The sequence below is a fragment of the Narcine bancroftii genome, chromosome 1 (assembly GCF_036971445.1).
Source record: "Narcine bancroftii isolate sNarBan1 chromosome 1, sNarBan1.hap1, whole genome shotgun sequence".
NCBI lineage: Eukaryota > Metazoa > Chordata > Chondrichthyes > Torpediniformes > Narcinidae > Narcine > Narcine bancroftii.
In genome coordinates this window covers 339,112,240-339,129,321 of record NC_091469.1, presented here as the reverse complement: position 1 = coordinate 339,129,321, position 17,082 = coordinate 339,112,240, and the positions used below count along the sequence as shown (strand labels likewise).

The 17,082-nt window shown below is 42.7% G+C and overlaps 1 protein-coding gene across 3 annotated transcripts in view; it reads left to right on the top strand.

Moving 5' to 3' along the window:
• The window catches only part of exoc2 (exocyst complex component 2), a 287,207-nt gene that overhangs the window by 134,924 nt on the left and 135,201 nt on the right, over positions 1-17,082 (top strand). For all 3 annotated transcript variants that reach the window (XM_069909660.1, XM_069909652.1, XM_069909669.1), the window contains exon 11: positions 1,174-1,292. In XM_069909660.1, coding sequence (XP_069765761.1) covers positions 1,174-1,292 — 119 coding nt within the window. The remainder of the gene's footprint in view (positions 1-1,173; positions 1,293-17,082) is intronic.

Here is a 17,082-nt window from a genome sequence, read left to right as displayed (position 1 = left end):
AGTTGTTTTCATAAAGAAGTTTACGGTCTCTTCCGCAGGTCCAGCCAAACTGTCATCAATGGGTAATTTCTGAATTAGTTACTGTTGGAACTTAACCTCTTACATCTCAGAATTCTCAAAGGAAAAGGAACTAATTGGCATATAATTATGTATACAATTATTAAAATAAATGCTATAATGTTAAAAATTCAGCCAGAGTTCAATTAGGTGTCTGAGATTAACTTTGACACTAGCTAGGGTAAAAACTAAATCCGTTGAATTGTTTATTAAGTATGAAGGAATAACGCTAGGTTAGTATAGCCCTACATCACAAAGAATTATACAGTGTATAATTAAAAGCTGATTTGCCAAAATAGTGGTGTAAATTACAGCACTGACTTCATGTAGCTTCAGCCAGTGGTTCAATATATGATTATATGGAATCTGTAATGTAGATGATCTTGACGATTTCAGAAATTTGGAGCTTACAATTTGTTGCATTACTCTTGGTAATAAAGGGAGAAATTGCTCAGGATTTTCACTTCCAATTGCTTCCTAGTAATCACTACTATTAATATATTATACTGTGTATATTTGTGTCAATGTCAAATCCTGTACATTTTTTTATGTTTAATATATGGGGTCGACTATTACATGGATACTACTTTTGAGGGGCTGAAGTTTAAAATAGAATCCAAAATAGCATATAAGTAACAAAAGGTCAATTGATGTCTGAATGAATGAAGAACAAAAGCGCACTGAATTTAAGTAATAATACAAAGTGTGTGCATCAAAACCTACATCCTACCACAGGGTGGGTCAGGACCACAGTAAGTATCTGTGTTGTCAGAGGAATCGGGTGCTGAGGCATGAGTCCATGTTGGAAGCATTGGGAGTTGTAGCCCGCTGGTGGACAGGACTGAGGTGAGAGACTAGGGCCGACTTTTCCATAAAATATATGGAAAATTTCAGATTTTCTCGCAAAAAGTAGGGAGTCGACTTTTAAATGAGGTTGACCTTTACACAAGTATATACAGTATTATCTTCAAAAATCCAGAATTTAGCCCAATGTCAGTGAGTGCATTCTGATGAATACTTAACTGGGGAAGAAAGAAATAAAGAACTCCATCTTGAAAACTGTTCATTGTTTTGAAGTCTACACAATTTTAATAATACTTCTGACCATGATTGCAGATACCTATCTGATCTCCACACACCGGGAGATCCTGCTTGGAAGTGTATAATGGCCCAGCATAAGTGGATCCTGCAACTAATGCAGAGCTGCAGGGAGAATTATGTGAAAGGAAAAAAGGGTAAGCTTTTTTGAAAATTTAATTAAAAAAATTAATTTGTTTAGTCTGTGGAATGGTTATTGTAACATTTTCTGGAGGATATGCATGTAGATTGGATTGTGAGGTTTATATTTATTTGATTGCCAGTACTGTAGTGATTTTGAAATGGTTTGATGTATCTTCTTTAGCTGGAATGTGTTGCAGTCACTTATCATTGGATCAAAATGGATTGTTACATCTTGATCTTGTGTAACCAAGTAATATAGGGGGTGAATTGGTTGCAGTACTGTCTTAATTATCATAATAAAATGGTTTTAAAAATTGGTAAAGTTTATATTAGCTTTTTATGATCTTGTCATAAGTCATGTGAACACAATTCTTGCAATTTTGTTTGCACTGAAGGCATTGTTTTGCTTCATGATAAGATATAAACCAATAGTTTTCAGAATGAAAATGCAGTATAGATTAGTTCAGAAAGAATCTTCATTTTTCAAGAAAATGCCAGAAATAAATTGACAGATCTTATTTATTTACCGAAACCTGTGTAAAGTAATAGTTCTGTCGATGCTTTTTTGCATAATATAAAAGAACAAAAGCATTTGGGGTCAAATTTCATCCATGGTCATTTGAATTAAACACTGTAATGGACAACTGTGCTTTGCTACAGAAATTGGCTTCTATTGATTTCTTCTGTATTATTGCATTCAGCGGAAATGATAGAGAATGGATTATTATTTCTCTGATTTCGCCTGCTCTTTTTTTTGTTTATAGGTTGAAGTCATAATCCAGAAAGCACTCTGTAAATAAGCACATCTCTCTGTACCTTAAGTTGAGTTGCATGTTACAGAATTCAACATGGGAGGTGAAAGAGTCCATCACAACCATTTATAATGTGTCAGTCTAAATATCCATTTTTCATGATATTAATTCATGGTTAGTTGTGTCGGGTCCCAAGTATAATAATAAGAGTGGCCCGGAGAGTGTCACAGCAAGGCACTTAGTACCATCTGCTGTTAGTTAGATATTACTGCACATTAGGATTTTTGTGGCAATCTGCTAAAAGAGCAAACTGATACAGTTATTGCAGATATTGAAGGAGTGAAAACAGCAGTATATATCTATTTTCAATAAATGTTGCAAGAATTGAAAAAGTAATGTAAATGAGACTGAATAAGTTTCATGTTAAGTCAGGCAGAAAAAGTAAAATGCAGAGAAAATATATATTGATTGAAGACATTTATAGGTAATGGGGAAGATAACGGTAAAGGATTCACTAAAAGGTTATTTTAACTATGGTATTTTGAGCATTTTCAACAGAAAGAAAGAGACTCCTAATTCCATCAATTTTCTTCACTGGAGAAGGCAATGGCAGTTATGAGCACATATTTTAAAAGGATACTTCCACTCGATGACATGATTTTATTTACTGTCGTAAGGTTAGTCTTTGCCTCCCATGCAAATAAAGTGACATCTCATCGCTCTTTGCATACTGACAGTGAGCCAGAAGATGATGTACAAAATTGGCCTTGCCTTATAAGGCCACCATTTACTTGCCATCACTGGGTAACTGTAGAGGTCAGCCAAAGACCAATTGTATTTGCTTGTGAAATCCTGGCATCAGAAGACCTAATCATGAGACAGGAAGATTGCTTTTTTTAAATAAAAAATCATGGCTTTATATTGAAGAATTTGTAAAATGTAAATATTTTCAAATTAGATGGAAGGTGTGTTAATGTATTAGTGTTTGCTTGTTTTATTTGAATAAATGAAGATTTTTTTCCCCACCAGGCAGGGGTGCACATTTTCTTTGATCACCAAAAAAATCCAAAAGTTTAATGACAAAACATTTTACTTAAAGTGCATGCCTGACAACTGGTAGAAGTTGATTCAATCAGAAAATAGGCAATTAATTAGCGGAAGAATAGGAAAGAGTATTCAATGAAAGAGCCAGCACAGATGCGATGGGCCAACTGGTAAATGGTATTTATCAGGAGGACATTAGATCAATCTTCAATCTTTGTTGGTTCAGTAGTTCTAAATTATGTGATGTGAAGATATTTTTAAAATTCTGTGAAGTACAAATTTCAAAGAAGCCTGATTAAAGTGTACAAAATGGGGAACAAATAAGACGTTTTTCCATCCAGACAGTATAGCTGATTAAGTTCAGGGAAAGAAGGAAGTTTGCACACAAGCTGCAAAAAACATGAGCTGTGGTAAGATGGCAGAATCTTTTTTTTTAAATAGTGTTATAAACCTTTTTCATTGCATTTATGACTTGCAGTGGATCGAGGTCTTGCATACTTGGAGGTGAATAATCCCAAGGAAACTGATATTGTTCCTGTAGTGCGCTACCAAACAGAAGCAAACACACAAAACACAAAGTCTGTTCTACAGGCTTTATTCAATGTAAAATCCACAGAGCTGACAGTGAGAATGCTGTTGCAAGCTCTGAGACTGGTCTCTAAGGGCCAGATCTAGCTTATATCCCGGAGGATGATTGGCAGCCAAACGGATGGGGCTTGGTCCATTCAGGTCGGTTGATTGATAGCTAGCCAGGTGGCTGCCTTGTCCTCCAGTGCTCTTCTGCAGGTACATAGGTTGCCCCCTGCAGTAGACTAGTGGTGTATCACCACATTCACCCCTTCTTTAAAATTGTCCTGGGTGGAGTCGGGGTGGGGGGGGGGGGGGAGGTTACAGTCCATGCTCTACCAGAGCCCCAAAACATATATACATTATTTACAAGTTTAGACGGTCCGGCAGGCGTCGGAGTCTGTGACTGTCGCAGGGTTGGCTCCTGGTCACAGATCGGTGAGGGTAAGCAGGGGCTGGGAGAGGGGGGCCGGAGTGGCTGGCGTGGTGCAGCATGGTGGGGCGGTCGGGGTTGAGGTGTGTGTGAGGGGTTGGATGGTTGGGGGGGGGTGGGTTCACCCCAATGGTTGGAGTGAGTCCTGGGTGTCCAGGGAGGTCTTGGGTGTCCCATAGCTGTCTGGGGTTAGGGGAGTGGGTCAGGCCGGCGTGGTCCTGGAATGGAGGATGCTGTTGTGCTGTGGTAGGTGCTCCTGCTAGTGCCAGGTCCCTGCTTGAGACGGTGTCCTCCCTGCCGCTGGTGAACCTAACGTAGGCATAGTTATGGTTTGCGTGTAGGACAAACACCTCCTTGACCAGGGGTTCGGCTTTGTGTGCCCGCATGTGTCTACGCAGGAGCACTGGTCCCAGGGACGCGAGCCATGCTGGGAGTGATTTTGCCGTTGCCGATTTCCTGGAGCATGGCTCACTGTCGGTACTGGCGCAGTTCCTCACTCATGAAACTAGACCCCCCGATCACTGTGGATGAAGGCGGGGTAGCCGAACTTGGTTAAAATCTGTGTCAGTGCCCTGATGACGGTGGCCGTGGAGGTGCCTGGCCATGGGATGGTGAAAGGGAAGCGAGAGTACTCGTCTATGACTGCGAAGAAAAAGACGTTCCGATTTGTGGAAGGCAAGGGCCCTTGAAGTCTATGCTGAGGTGCTCGAAGGGCCAAGTGGCCTTTACGACATGAGCCTGGGGCGGGCGGAAGAAGCGGAATTTGCATTCTGCTCAGACCCTGCACGCCTCGGTCATGGTTCTGACATCCCTGACGGTGTATGGGAGGTTTCTGGACTTGATAAAATGGTATAAGCGGGTAACACTCGTGTGGCAGAGGGACTAGTGCAGTGCCTGCAGCTGGTTATCATGGAGCGACATGCAGGTCCGGGAGGGGGCATTGGGGGAGTCGTTAAATCTTCCCCGGATAATACTGGATCTCATAGCTGTACATTGCCAGCTTGACTCTCCAGCACAAGATCTTATTGTTCTTGATCTTGTCCCTTTGGGTGGTGTTGAACATGAACGCCACAGTACGCTGGTTGGTGAGGAGGGTGAAACTACTGCCGGCCAGGTAGTAGTGCCAATGGTGGATCGCTTCCACGATCGCCTGGGCGGAGTACCCTAGCTTGGAACCATGGAGAGTCCTGGAGAAGAAGGTGACCGGGCTCCCCTCCTGGTTGAGGGTAGCAGCGAGGGCCACATCGGAGGAATCGCTCTTCACCTGGAAGGGAAAGTCCTCGTCCACAGTATACATTGTGGCGTCTGTGATATCCTGCCTAATGTGCGTGAAGGCTGCCTGCACCTCGGGTGGGAGAGGAAAAGTTGGGCCACTGGGTGGACCTTGCCCGAGAAGCAAGGGACCCACTGTGAGTAGTAGGAGAACAGGCCAAGGCACCTGCAGAGAGCTTTGAGCGTGGGGGAAGGGGAAACTTCATTAATGGGTGCATCCATTCTGGATCTGGGCCGATGACACCATGTACCCCAGGATGGTGAGATGGGTGGTGCTGAACACGCACTTTATAGTAAGTAAGGTTCAGTTCCTCGGCTGTCCAGAGAAATTTCTCCAGGTTTGCATCGTGATCCTGCTGGTCGTGGCTGCAGATGGTGACATTATTCAGGTACAAGAAAGTCGCCTTTAGCTTGTGCCGATCTACCATGCAATCTGTCTCCTGCTGAAAGACAGAGACCCTGTTCGTGACCCCAAACGGAACTCGGCGGAACTGATAAAGGCGCCCGTCTGCGGTATAAGGCTTGTCTCACGGGTGGTTGGGGAATTTGTGATAGGCTGACTTCAGGTCAGTCATGGAGAAGATCCGGTAACAGCCTATCTCGTTGACCATGTCGACTATCCTCGTTAAGGGGCAGGCGTCCAGCAGGGTGTACCAGTTGATGGTCTGGCTATAATCGATGACCATCCTCGGCTGCTGCCCCCTTTGACCATCAGGACTTGCGCTTTCCATGGGCTGTTGCTGGGCTCTATGATATATTCTGCCAGAAGCCGCCGCACCTCTGCCCTGATGAAGTCTTTGTCCGTGGCACAAAAGCGCCTACTTCTGTTGGCTATCGGTTGCAGTCTGGCATGAGGTGTGACAAGAGGGTGGGAGGGGCAATGTGCAGCCTGGAGTGGCTGCAGGTTGGCCGGCGCGCTGTGGAGTGTGAGTGGGGGTCGGGGCCCCCCAAAGGCAAAGGTGACGCTCTGCAGGTGACATTGGAAGTCTAATCCCAGGAGGACCAGGGCACAGAGTTTAGGCATGACCAGGAACCTGAACCCGATGTATGTCTCTCCCCCCCTCCCTACAGTCAGATAGGCTGAGCAGTGCCCGAGGGTAGCGGGCAGCGAAGGCTATAGAGAAGGTAATGGGGTGGATTTTGAGTTTTAGGGAGGGGGCTACGGTCGCGTGAATAAAGGTCTCGGGGCTGCCACTGTCAATTTGGCACTTCGTTGCTTGCCCGTTGATCTTGACGTCCATCATGGAGGGCCCTAGGCCGTGAGGGATGTCCCTGGTCAGAGTGGGGTCTGCTAGGACCATCTTGTGGTCCTAGTTGTCATTCCCCGACGGCGGAGGCAAGTTGCAGCCGGGGGCAACCTCTGAAGGCATCACGAGAGGTGAGTGTTGACCAGTGGCGCTCTCCATAGGTGTGGTGGGTGGTGATCGGCGGTGTCTGGATGCATGGGGGCGTTGGTAGGGTGGTCTGGTCAGCGCCCGTATTGACGACGTCGTCATCGTTGTCAATGCTGTGCTTGTAGGCCTGGGAGGGATTGGATGGCACCTGCACTTGTCCAGCTCAAGATGGCAGCGCCACATGGGGGTGCATGGCAGTGGCGGCATGGCTGGCCTTCCTACTCGGCTACACTAGTTGTACCAGGGGAAGTGACATCAAGCCGTCGGCCGTTGGTGCTGGTAACATCATCGTGGGTGGCGGAAGTGACGTCATTATGGTCCGTGGATGTGGAGTCTTGGCAGGGTGGTGCTTGCGAGGGCCGGTCCAGGCGCATGGCGTGCACGCAGTGATTGTTGCGGCGAGGCCGGAAATAGGGCTGCCAAGGTTGGGAGGCCGGATGTAACTGCGGGGGCAATAGTGTCGCCCGGCAATTACACGTGACCAGGACCGAGAAGGAGGGGGACTGGTCGTTGAGTGTCGCTGAGCTGCCGGCAGGCTTTGAAAGGCATACTTCAGTGAAGTGGCTTTCTTGCCGCACCTTGAACAGTACTGATTTCTGGCCAGGCACTTTTGGCATGATCGATGAACAGTACTTACAAGGGTGTGGGGCGCCCACAGCAGCGATGTTTTCGTCAACCATCTGGTTTTGGGCCACAGCTGCTGTCTGTGCTGACCACGCAGAGGCTTGGGGAAGCCTGGAGTTGAAGGCTTCGGTGTGCAGGGCAGCTGCCTCCAAGGTTCAGACTACCTCCACTGTTTTGGTCAGGGAGTAACTATTGTCCTCCAGCAGCTTCTGCCTGATGGTTCTTGTGCGTAGACCCTGGACGTAGACATCCCCGATCAACCTTTCGACCTCCCTTTCATTCACCCCAGGTTCTGCCAGACAAGGGCTAACTCACGTAGGGCTCCTAGGTAGGACTCGGCCATCCCTCTGGGCAGCTGGACATGGATATTCAGAAGGTACCTTGCGAAGACCACGTTTGTGGGAGGTTTATACATGGTCTCTAGGGGGGTTCGTTGCTTCGGAGTACCCGGTACAGTCTTTGAGGGCCTGGAAGGCTCGGGGTCCCAGCTTCAAGCGGAGTAAAACGAGCTATTTTCTGTCAGAGTCCAGGATGTTGTCAGCGTGTGCCTCAATGATCGCTTTGACTGTGTGCTTCCTGATTTCAAAGCGTGCCTGTGCTTCTGGATGGTGTGGTTGACTTCGAGGCTCCCGGCGCTCAGGAGCTTCTCCATAGCAGCTTCAAATTTTATGTTGAATAAATTGTGGTGCGCTACCGAACAGAAGCAAACACACAAAACATAAAGTCTGCTTTACAGGCATTATTCAACATAAACTTCCACAAAGCTGGCTGTGAGAATGCTGTTGCAAGCTCTGAGACTGGCCTCGAAGGGCAGGATCCAGCTTATATCCTGGAGGGTGATTGGCAGCCGACCGGTTGGGGCTTAGTCCTTTCAGGTCAATTGATTGGCAGCCGGCCAGTTGTTGCTTTGTCCTCCAGTGATCTTACTGCAGGTACACAGGTTGCCCCCTGCAGTAGGCTAGTGGTGTATCACCACAGTTCCACACAAAAGGTATACAAATATATCATGTAGAAGTAGGGGCACATTATAAATTTTAATAAAATTGTGCACAACCTCTAAAATACTTGTTATTTGCTGGAATTAATTTGATTTGATGTGCCTGTTTGCTGAAATGACCTTAATCTTTTCAACTCAAGGGCATCATTTGGATTTATGAAGGATAAGTTTCCATGCACAAAACCACACTGACTTCCTATGAAAAATCCCTGCCTTTCCAAGAGATCATAATTCCTATCCTGAGAATTCTTTCCAGTAGTTTCCCCAAAACTGATGTAAGTTATAAAATTAATTTTAAGCTTGCATGTATGACTGAACTGAAATGTTTCCCCCAACACAGGCTTTTAGGAAGGGAAGATTGAGAACCACTGCTGTAGACCCAATTGTTACTGAAATATTTTGCTTGAGAAAAATTGTCATTGGCCCATTTCCTTTGGAGTTTTCAAACCGTGCACATGACAAGTCAATTAGGTACGATTAAAACAGTGGTTTTCAACCTTTTTCTTTCCACCCACATACCACCTTAAGCAATCCTTTACTAATCACAGAGCATCTATGGCATAGGGAATACTTAAAGTGGTATGTGAGTGGAAAGAAAAAGGTTGAGAACCACTGATTTAGAAGCTTGACTTTGTAGAACAGAAAGATACCCAGGCCAAATGTTCCTGTGCAGTGTAGGCATGGATTGGGCCAGTCATTGAATGTAGGTAGTGTGGCATTGTTGCTCTGTGATAATCAATTTGAGATGATTTATAAATTATTCATTTTTAAAATAACTACAGGCTATTTTTTTCGCAAATGCAAAATAACTACATCCATGTTACATAATCTGGTAGGTTGTGATACACTTTAATAAATTGAATTTACAATGCTATTTTCACAAATTATTAACATATAGAAAAGCATCATTGCTCTTTTTTCCTTTCTTTGCACCATAATATGCTAGGGAACAGTTCTTCAGTGTACTAGCTGCAGTAAGATTTCTTGATTTTTTGATTTGCAAGTTTTTTTTAATTAAAAAACCATGGATATACCCTAAACACTATATTCTCATTAAGCCTTTTCACACTGCATTGTTAAATGGAGATCCCCGGAAATTTTCCAGGAAACCTCCCATGAACCTGCGATGTGAAAAGGGTGGCTTGGGAATTTGAAATGGGTCCACAACCCTACATTGTCGGTAGGGACACGGACGCAGGAAATTTTCAGGATCACCCACTCCCTGCGGTGTGAAGAGCCAAATGGCCAAGCAAGGGAAGCCTCGTGTTGTCAGCACTTGCGTACTCTGTCACATAGGCGATTACCATATAACCACTTACAGCACAGAACAGACCAGTTCGGCCCTACTAGTCCATGCCGTAGCAAATCCCCACCCTCCTAGTCCCACTGACCAGCACCCGGTCCATACCCCTCTAGTTCCCTCCTATCCATGTAACGATCCAGTCTTAAATGTAACCAATGATCCCGCCTCGACCACGTCTGCCGGAAGCTCATTCCACATCCCCACCACCCTCTGCGTAAAGAAATTTCCTCTCATGTTCCCCTTATAATTTTCCCCCTTCAATCTTAAACCATGTCCTCTAGTTTGAATCTCCCCCTTTCTTAATTGAAAAAGCCTATCCACATTTACTCTGTCTGTCCCTTTTAAAATCTTAAACACCTCTATCAAGTCCCCTCTCAATCTTCTACGCTCCAGAGAAAAAAGCCCCAGTCTGCACAACCTTTCCCTGTAACTCAGACCCTGAAATCCTGTCAACATTCTCGTGAACCTTCTCTGCACTCTCTCTATTTTGTTTATATCTTTCCTATAATTTGGTGACCAAAACTGTACACAGTACTCCAAATTTGGCCTCACCAATGCCTTGTACAATTTCATCATAACCTCCCTACTCTTGAATTCAATACTCCGATTTATGAAGGCCAACATTCCAAATGCCTTCTTTACCACACCATCTACCTGAGTATCAGCCTTGAGGGTACTATTTACCATAACTCCTAAATCCCTTTGTTGCTCTGCACTCCTCAATTATCTACCATTCAATGTATATGACCTATTTAAATTTGCCTTTCCAAAATGTAGTACCTCACATTTATCTGTATTAAATTCCATCAGCCATTTCTCAGCCCACACCTCCAGCCTTCCTAAATCACCTTTTAATCTACGGAAATCTACCTCACTGTCCACAACACCACCAATCTTTGTGTCATCCGCAAACTTGCTTATCCAATTCTCCACCCCTACATCCAGATCGTTAATATATATAACAAATAATAGTGGACCCAGGACCCAACCCTGAAGAACTCCACTAGTCCCCAGCCTCCAATTGGACAAACAATTTTCTACTACTACTCTCTGACACCTCCCATCCAACCACTGCTGAATCCATTTCTCTACCTCCTTGTTTATACCTAATGCCTCCACCTTTTTTCCTAACCTCCTGTGGGAGGTTAAAATTAAAAGATACTTAATGCCTGACAATAACGGGCCACTAAGGCACGTCGTGACGGCAACACAATGTGGGATGAATGGCCATCCTTTATTAACCATAATCCCTCCCTCATCTGTATTCCCAGAGCGGTTCCAGCTGTGTGAGGGATTATGGGAAATGAAGTCACCCATTCATCCTGCATTGTGCCGCCGTCTTAATGGCTGAAGCGTGAGGGGGGGGGGTTCAGGGTGCAGGGTGGACGGGCAGCTGGGGGGGAGGGAAGGAGTGAGGGGCGACCGACGAATAGGGGTGAACTTGCGAAATGAGACATCGATTGGGGACGATGTCCCCCCCACCCCCAAATTGCCTAGGAAGGCATATTCCCAGGAATTTGGACCGTGATTTGAAAGACCTGGGAGGTCCTGAATTCCCAGGAATTTCACCAGTATAAAGTAGGGCCACCACTGACCTTTGGTGTGAAAACAGCTACTGATGCTCTATTACACTTTCCCTTTTGCTGATTCAATCAATGTATTTGCTTTGAAGGGTTTTTTCCTTCCTCTGCTGAACCATTCTTTCTAGTAATAGAACCGAATATTTTGTAGAATGTTCATATAGATTAGATTTAGAGTTCAGATTTATTGTCTGAGTACATGCATGACATCACGTGCGACCTTGAGATTTTTTTCTTTGCGGGTGAAGCAGAATTACTACTATTGGTGGTGCAAAAAAAAACTGCGCACTATGTACACGTGTAAACAAACTGCAATACAGAGAAAATATAAAAATATATTTTAAATTTATCTTTTAAGAAAATAACTGCCACCTTATTATGTCTAGTAGGCTGGAGTGCACTCAAGTAATTGAATGTAAAATGCTATTTTAAGGAATTCGCATCAACAGGTAAATTTAATAATGGAGGAGTCACGGAATGTAGTAGTAACTGGTCCGATGTAACCAGCCCTTTCCAGAGAAAAGTTAAAAAGTGTGGTAAAAAAGTAGAGCCTTGATTTAAAATAATTAAAAACCGAAAGTTAAATAGTTGGAGAAAAACTTGGTGATAGCACCAAAAAAAATACCTATAATGGTTAACAGAGAAGAAGTAACAAAAATGACAGAAAATAAAGAAGGCGGCTTTACTTGTACAGTGGATCCAGGAGCTGTTCTGAAGAAGGTAACCTGATCTGCGAGGTTTTCAGTCAAGCAGATTCGGGGCAGCGACATGCAGGGTGGGCTTCAGCAGTGGCTCATGGAGTCAAGAAAATAAATGCTATTGCATATGCGTGAAGAGCCACGCATGCACGGAACTCATTTTAAACAAGACATTGACAAAAGAGGTCAATGTCACAGGCTATTTCAAGTATAATGGGTTAATTTGGAAACAATGGCTGGAACAGAATCCCTATCAAGCAACGAAATGGATCCATAAATATTAGAAGAAACAAAAAAGATTAAGAAGAAAGAGAAAGGTAAAATTCAAACTCAAATTATGGATGTTCAATTCTTTGATAATCAGTTGAAATTTTTAATGGAAACACTGATGACTGAAATTAACGTTAATAGAAACTGTATTAGAAATGGATGTTAAAATAGAACGTGTAGAGAATGTAATTAATGTATATATAAAAGCAATTTGAAGAAGTGGAAGAAAGAGTGTTACAAGATCAAATCAGCAACCACAAAGGTGTAAAGATGAACAATTACTTTATTAACAAAAATTCACCGTCAAACTTTAATTCAAAATCTCCTCCCTTTTATAACAATGCCCACTGGTTACTATGCAAATTTCTATAACCATGTAAAACTAATAAATTTCCTAGCCTAAATATAACATATGTAATTAAAGTCTAAGTTATATTTCCAAACAGCCCACAGAAAAACTTAGACACAAAACACACAAGACTCACAAAACTTCGATCTCAACCGAAGCAAAGATCATAAACCAAATTTAGTTTGTTTGGTAAACTGAAGCCAAAAGATCTTTGTGTGTGTGAGAGAGAGGGAGATAGAGAAAGCACAAAATTCGAAGTTGTCTTCTTGTGTTGCTTGGAGAGAGAGGAACAATGGCTTGGTACGGATCCTTCTGGCTGCCTTCAGAATGTTCATCCCTTTAAAATGCCCAACATTCTAAACTGCCTCTGTCTTGGGTAAACTTGTACCTCTCATTTTTTTCGTTTTAGATTGGTCACAGTGTTTGAGCTACCGAAAGAAAATAGACACACACACTGAGAGCAGTTCAGATTATACAAATGTTTATTACAAATTCAAAAGCTGATTTCACACTACAATATGCAAGCCCTTCCCAACTATACTTATCAACGCTTGGACTGGTCCCAACTGCCGAAGCGAGGCAATGACAGCACACCTGTAGTAGGTTGTCAGAGCGCCGGTAGCAGCTTCTCCACCTCCCCTGACCGGGACGTTGGCTGGACTCCAGAAGTTCTTCTTCTTCTTCTTCTTGCATCTCTGGCCCCTCGGTGAAATTTAGCTTATGTCTGCTGATTCTAAAACACAAGCAGGTTCTCAGCCTTGCAGAACCCAAGAGCTGCAAATTTAAAAAAAACAGGTTAGAATCTTCCATTATAGCCTCCCAGACAATGACTCTGCTTGGGCCTCCTTCCACTTCACAGCCACACCCAGTGGTGGTTTGTCTTCCAAGTCCAGAAATTTCTAGATCATCTTCTGCACATGCCCAGTCCATCTCCCACTCTCTCAGCAGTCCACCTTCACCTTGGCTCTCGAAGGAAAACTGTCACTTTCCAACACAAAACCACACAACACATAGGTCAATACACAACACAGAACTGTGTAACACCTTCCCTGCTTAAAAAAAAATTGGTCCACAAGAACATTTTTTTTAACAATTAATGGAAGTGTTACATAAATAAAATAAAATAAACACTCCATTTTTTTTACAGTAACTATGTGATCTACCCAGATTAACATCTTGACAAACAATCTGCTGTTATGTTATCCATCCCCTTTATGTGTGTAATAATTAAATCATACTCTTGTATCATTAAACTTCAGTTCAATAACCGTCTGTTCTTATTTTTCATTTTAGACAGAAAAACTAACGGATTATGATCAGTATATATTATTAATGGTTTTTGAGCAGTACAAATATACACATCAAAATGTTGCAATGCTAAAACAAGCACTAATAACTCCTTCTCAATGGTTGAATAATTTTTTTGATGGTCTTTAAACTTTTTCGAGAAGTACGAAATAGGATGTTCTACTCCATCACCATCCTTCTTCTGTAACAGTACAGCATCAACCACTTCGTCACTGGCGTCCACTGCTAAAAATAATGGCTTTTCAAAGTTAGGGGACAGAAGTACAGGCTAATGGCATAAAATGGCCTTTAACTTCAGAAACACTTCCTGGCATGCATCTGACCAGATGAATTTTTCTTTCTTTCCAAGAGTGCAATTTCTGCAAAGTTTTTACAAAATCTACGATAGTAGCCAATCATACTGAGAAATCTCCGAAGAGCTTTCTTATTACCGGGGATAGGGAACACACTAATAGCCAATACTTTCGCCTGTACCACCTGTCCCTGTCCTACCACATAACCCAGATAAATTACAGTGGCATGTCCAAACTCACTCTTGTGCAAATTCACTGAGGTCTGGTTCCACTAGTCTCTGAAATAACTGCTCTAATTCAAGCATGTGTTCTTCCCATGTATCCGTACTAATTACTAAATCATCGATATAGGCTCCTGTGTGCTCTAAACCCTGAATTACTGCATTAATCATTCTCTGAAATGTGCCAGGTGCATTTTTCATCCCAAAAGGCATAACATTATATTCTTACAATCCTGAAGGTGTAACAAACACAGAAATATCCTTGCCTTTCTCTGTCAAAGGAACACACCAGTATCCTTTTAAGAGATCAATATTTGTAAGAAACTTAGCCTTCCCAACCTTATCTATACAATCATATATTCTAGGAATAGGGAGCACATCAGTCTTTGTCACCATGTTTACCTTTCGATAATCTGTACAAAACCTAATTGAGCCATACAGCTTAGGCACCAGAACACAAGATGAACTCTAATTTGAACTTGATTTTCAGATGATATCATTTTTGAGCATATAATACACCTCTTGATCCAACAATCTGCTTTTTTCCTGATTAATTCAGTAAGGATGCTGCTTAAAAGGCTTAGCATCACTGACCTCCACATCATGACAAGGAACAGTAGTTCTTCTTGGAACATCTGGGAATATATCCTTAAATTTCATAAGTAATGTCTTCATTTCTTCACTTTCTGATTTAGTCAAATGCATTAACTTGGTGTCTAAGTTTTGCAAAACTATAGAATTTTCCAGTCTGGGGCTTATCACTTTCTGTGCTCCATGACCTTCCGCAAAACTTATCTCCTCTTTACTCTATAACTAGCACCTTGGCTGGAATCCTTGTCTCCTCAGTCATTTTCTCAAAGTAAGGTTTAACCATGTTCACGTGACAGACCTGTGTCTTTCTTCAATGATCAGGTGTCTCAATGACATAGGTGACCTGGTTAATTTTTGGTTTCACCTTATATGGTCCTGAAAATTGAGCTCGCAAAAGGGTTTGACTGCATTGGAAACAAAACCAATACTTTGTCGCCAGGTTTAATGTCCCTATTTTTTTCTTTTTGATCATGCTGAATTTTCATTTTTCCCTGAGCAGTTTTTAAATTTTTCCGTGCCATCTCGCAAGCCTCATGTAATCTGTTTTTAAATTTGAAAACATAATCCAACAGATTTGATTGTATATCATTATGTATCCACAGTTCCTTCAACATTAGTAATGGATCCCTGACTTCATGACCAAACACCAACTCAAGTGGACTAAAGCCAAGAGACTCCTGAGTTGCCTCTCTAACAGCAAACAATAACAAATGGATTCCTTCATCCGAATCCTTTTTATTTCCACGCAATAAACCCTCATTATATTTTCCACAGTTAAATGGAACCTTTCCAAGGCCCATTGACTTTCAGGGTGATAGGCAGATGACACAATTTGATGGGCTCCCAAATTCATACACCACCTATTGAAATATTCCAGACATAAAATTACTCCCTTGGTCTGATTGAATTTCCCTTGTTAGGCCAAACAGTGTGGAAAACTTTTAGGATAGCCTTCACAATCGTCTTTGCTTTAAAGTTTCTCAGGGGAATAGCCTCTGGAAACCTTGAAGCCGTGCACATGAGTGTTAACGTATATTCATTTCCCACTTTGATTTTTGGGAATGGGCCAACACAATCCACTATCACTTTTGAGAAGGGTTCCCAGAATCAGGGATGGGTTGTAAAGGTGCCACTGGTGGTCCTTGATTAGGCTTACCCATCAGTTGACAAGTGTGACAGGTTCTACAAAAGCTCACAACATCCTTTTTTAATTTTGGACAATAAAACTGTTTCCTTATCTTTTCTACCATCTTCACTCCAAGATTACCTCCGAAAGGTGTACTATGAGCCAACTTTAATATTTCATTCCTGTGAGTTTTGGGAATTACACCTTGCCTTACTACTGCCCAGTTTTCACTGGCAGGTATCACTTGTGGTCTCCACTTTCTCATCAATATCCCATCTTGAACAAAATAACCTAGTGGGCCAGTTTCAATTTCCTGGTTAGACAGAATCTTATCTCTTATCCCAGCAGGATCAGGATCATGTATTTGTCTGGCTATTAATTCTTCTCTTGACAACAGCAAAGCTGGATCCTTAGGTTTGTCCTCAATGCTTGCCTCCACTACAGGATCATCACAGACTTTCTCAACCTCTACCTTTTTTCTAGACATGGGTCTAGTAATGGCACATGCAGGGTAGATTTCCAAATCCTTTTCGCACTCATAAACCAATGGCTTACTTGTGAGTTTCACCGCAGGTATGACAAAAGAGAAACTCCATCCACCAGCAGACTTGATCTTAATCCCTATCGTAACCGGGCCATTAACAAAGTCTGATTTCATCACTATTCTATGCAAATTATAGGCTCTGCTTCACCAACAATGCCTTTAATTAAATTCACATCTCCAGTATCGTTCTCACCAAAATTCAAAACGTTGCTTAATACAAGCGATTGGGCTGCTCCAGTATCCCGCAGGATTTTAACTGGCACTTGATTGGATCCTTCTTTAACAGAAATGAAGCCTTCAGTCATGAATGGTTTAAAAAATATCCCTAACTTTCTCACTCTGAATTCAGGCAGTTGGTACCACCCTTTCTCTTTCTTCCTTTTCAGTACAGGACAATTTGCTATTATATGTCCTGGCTTCTTTCAATAGTGGCAAATA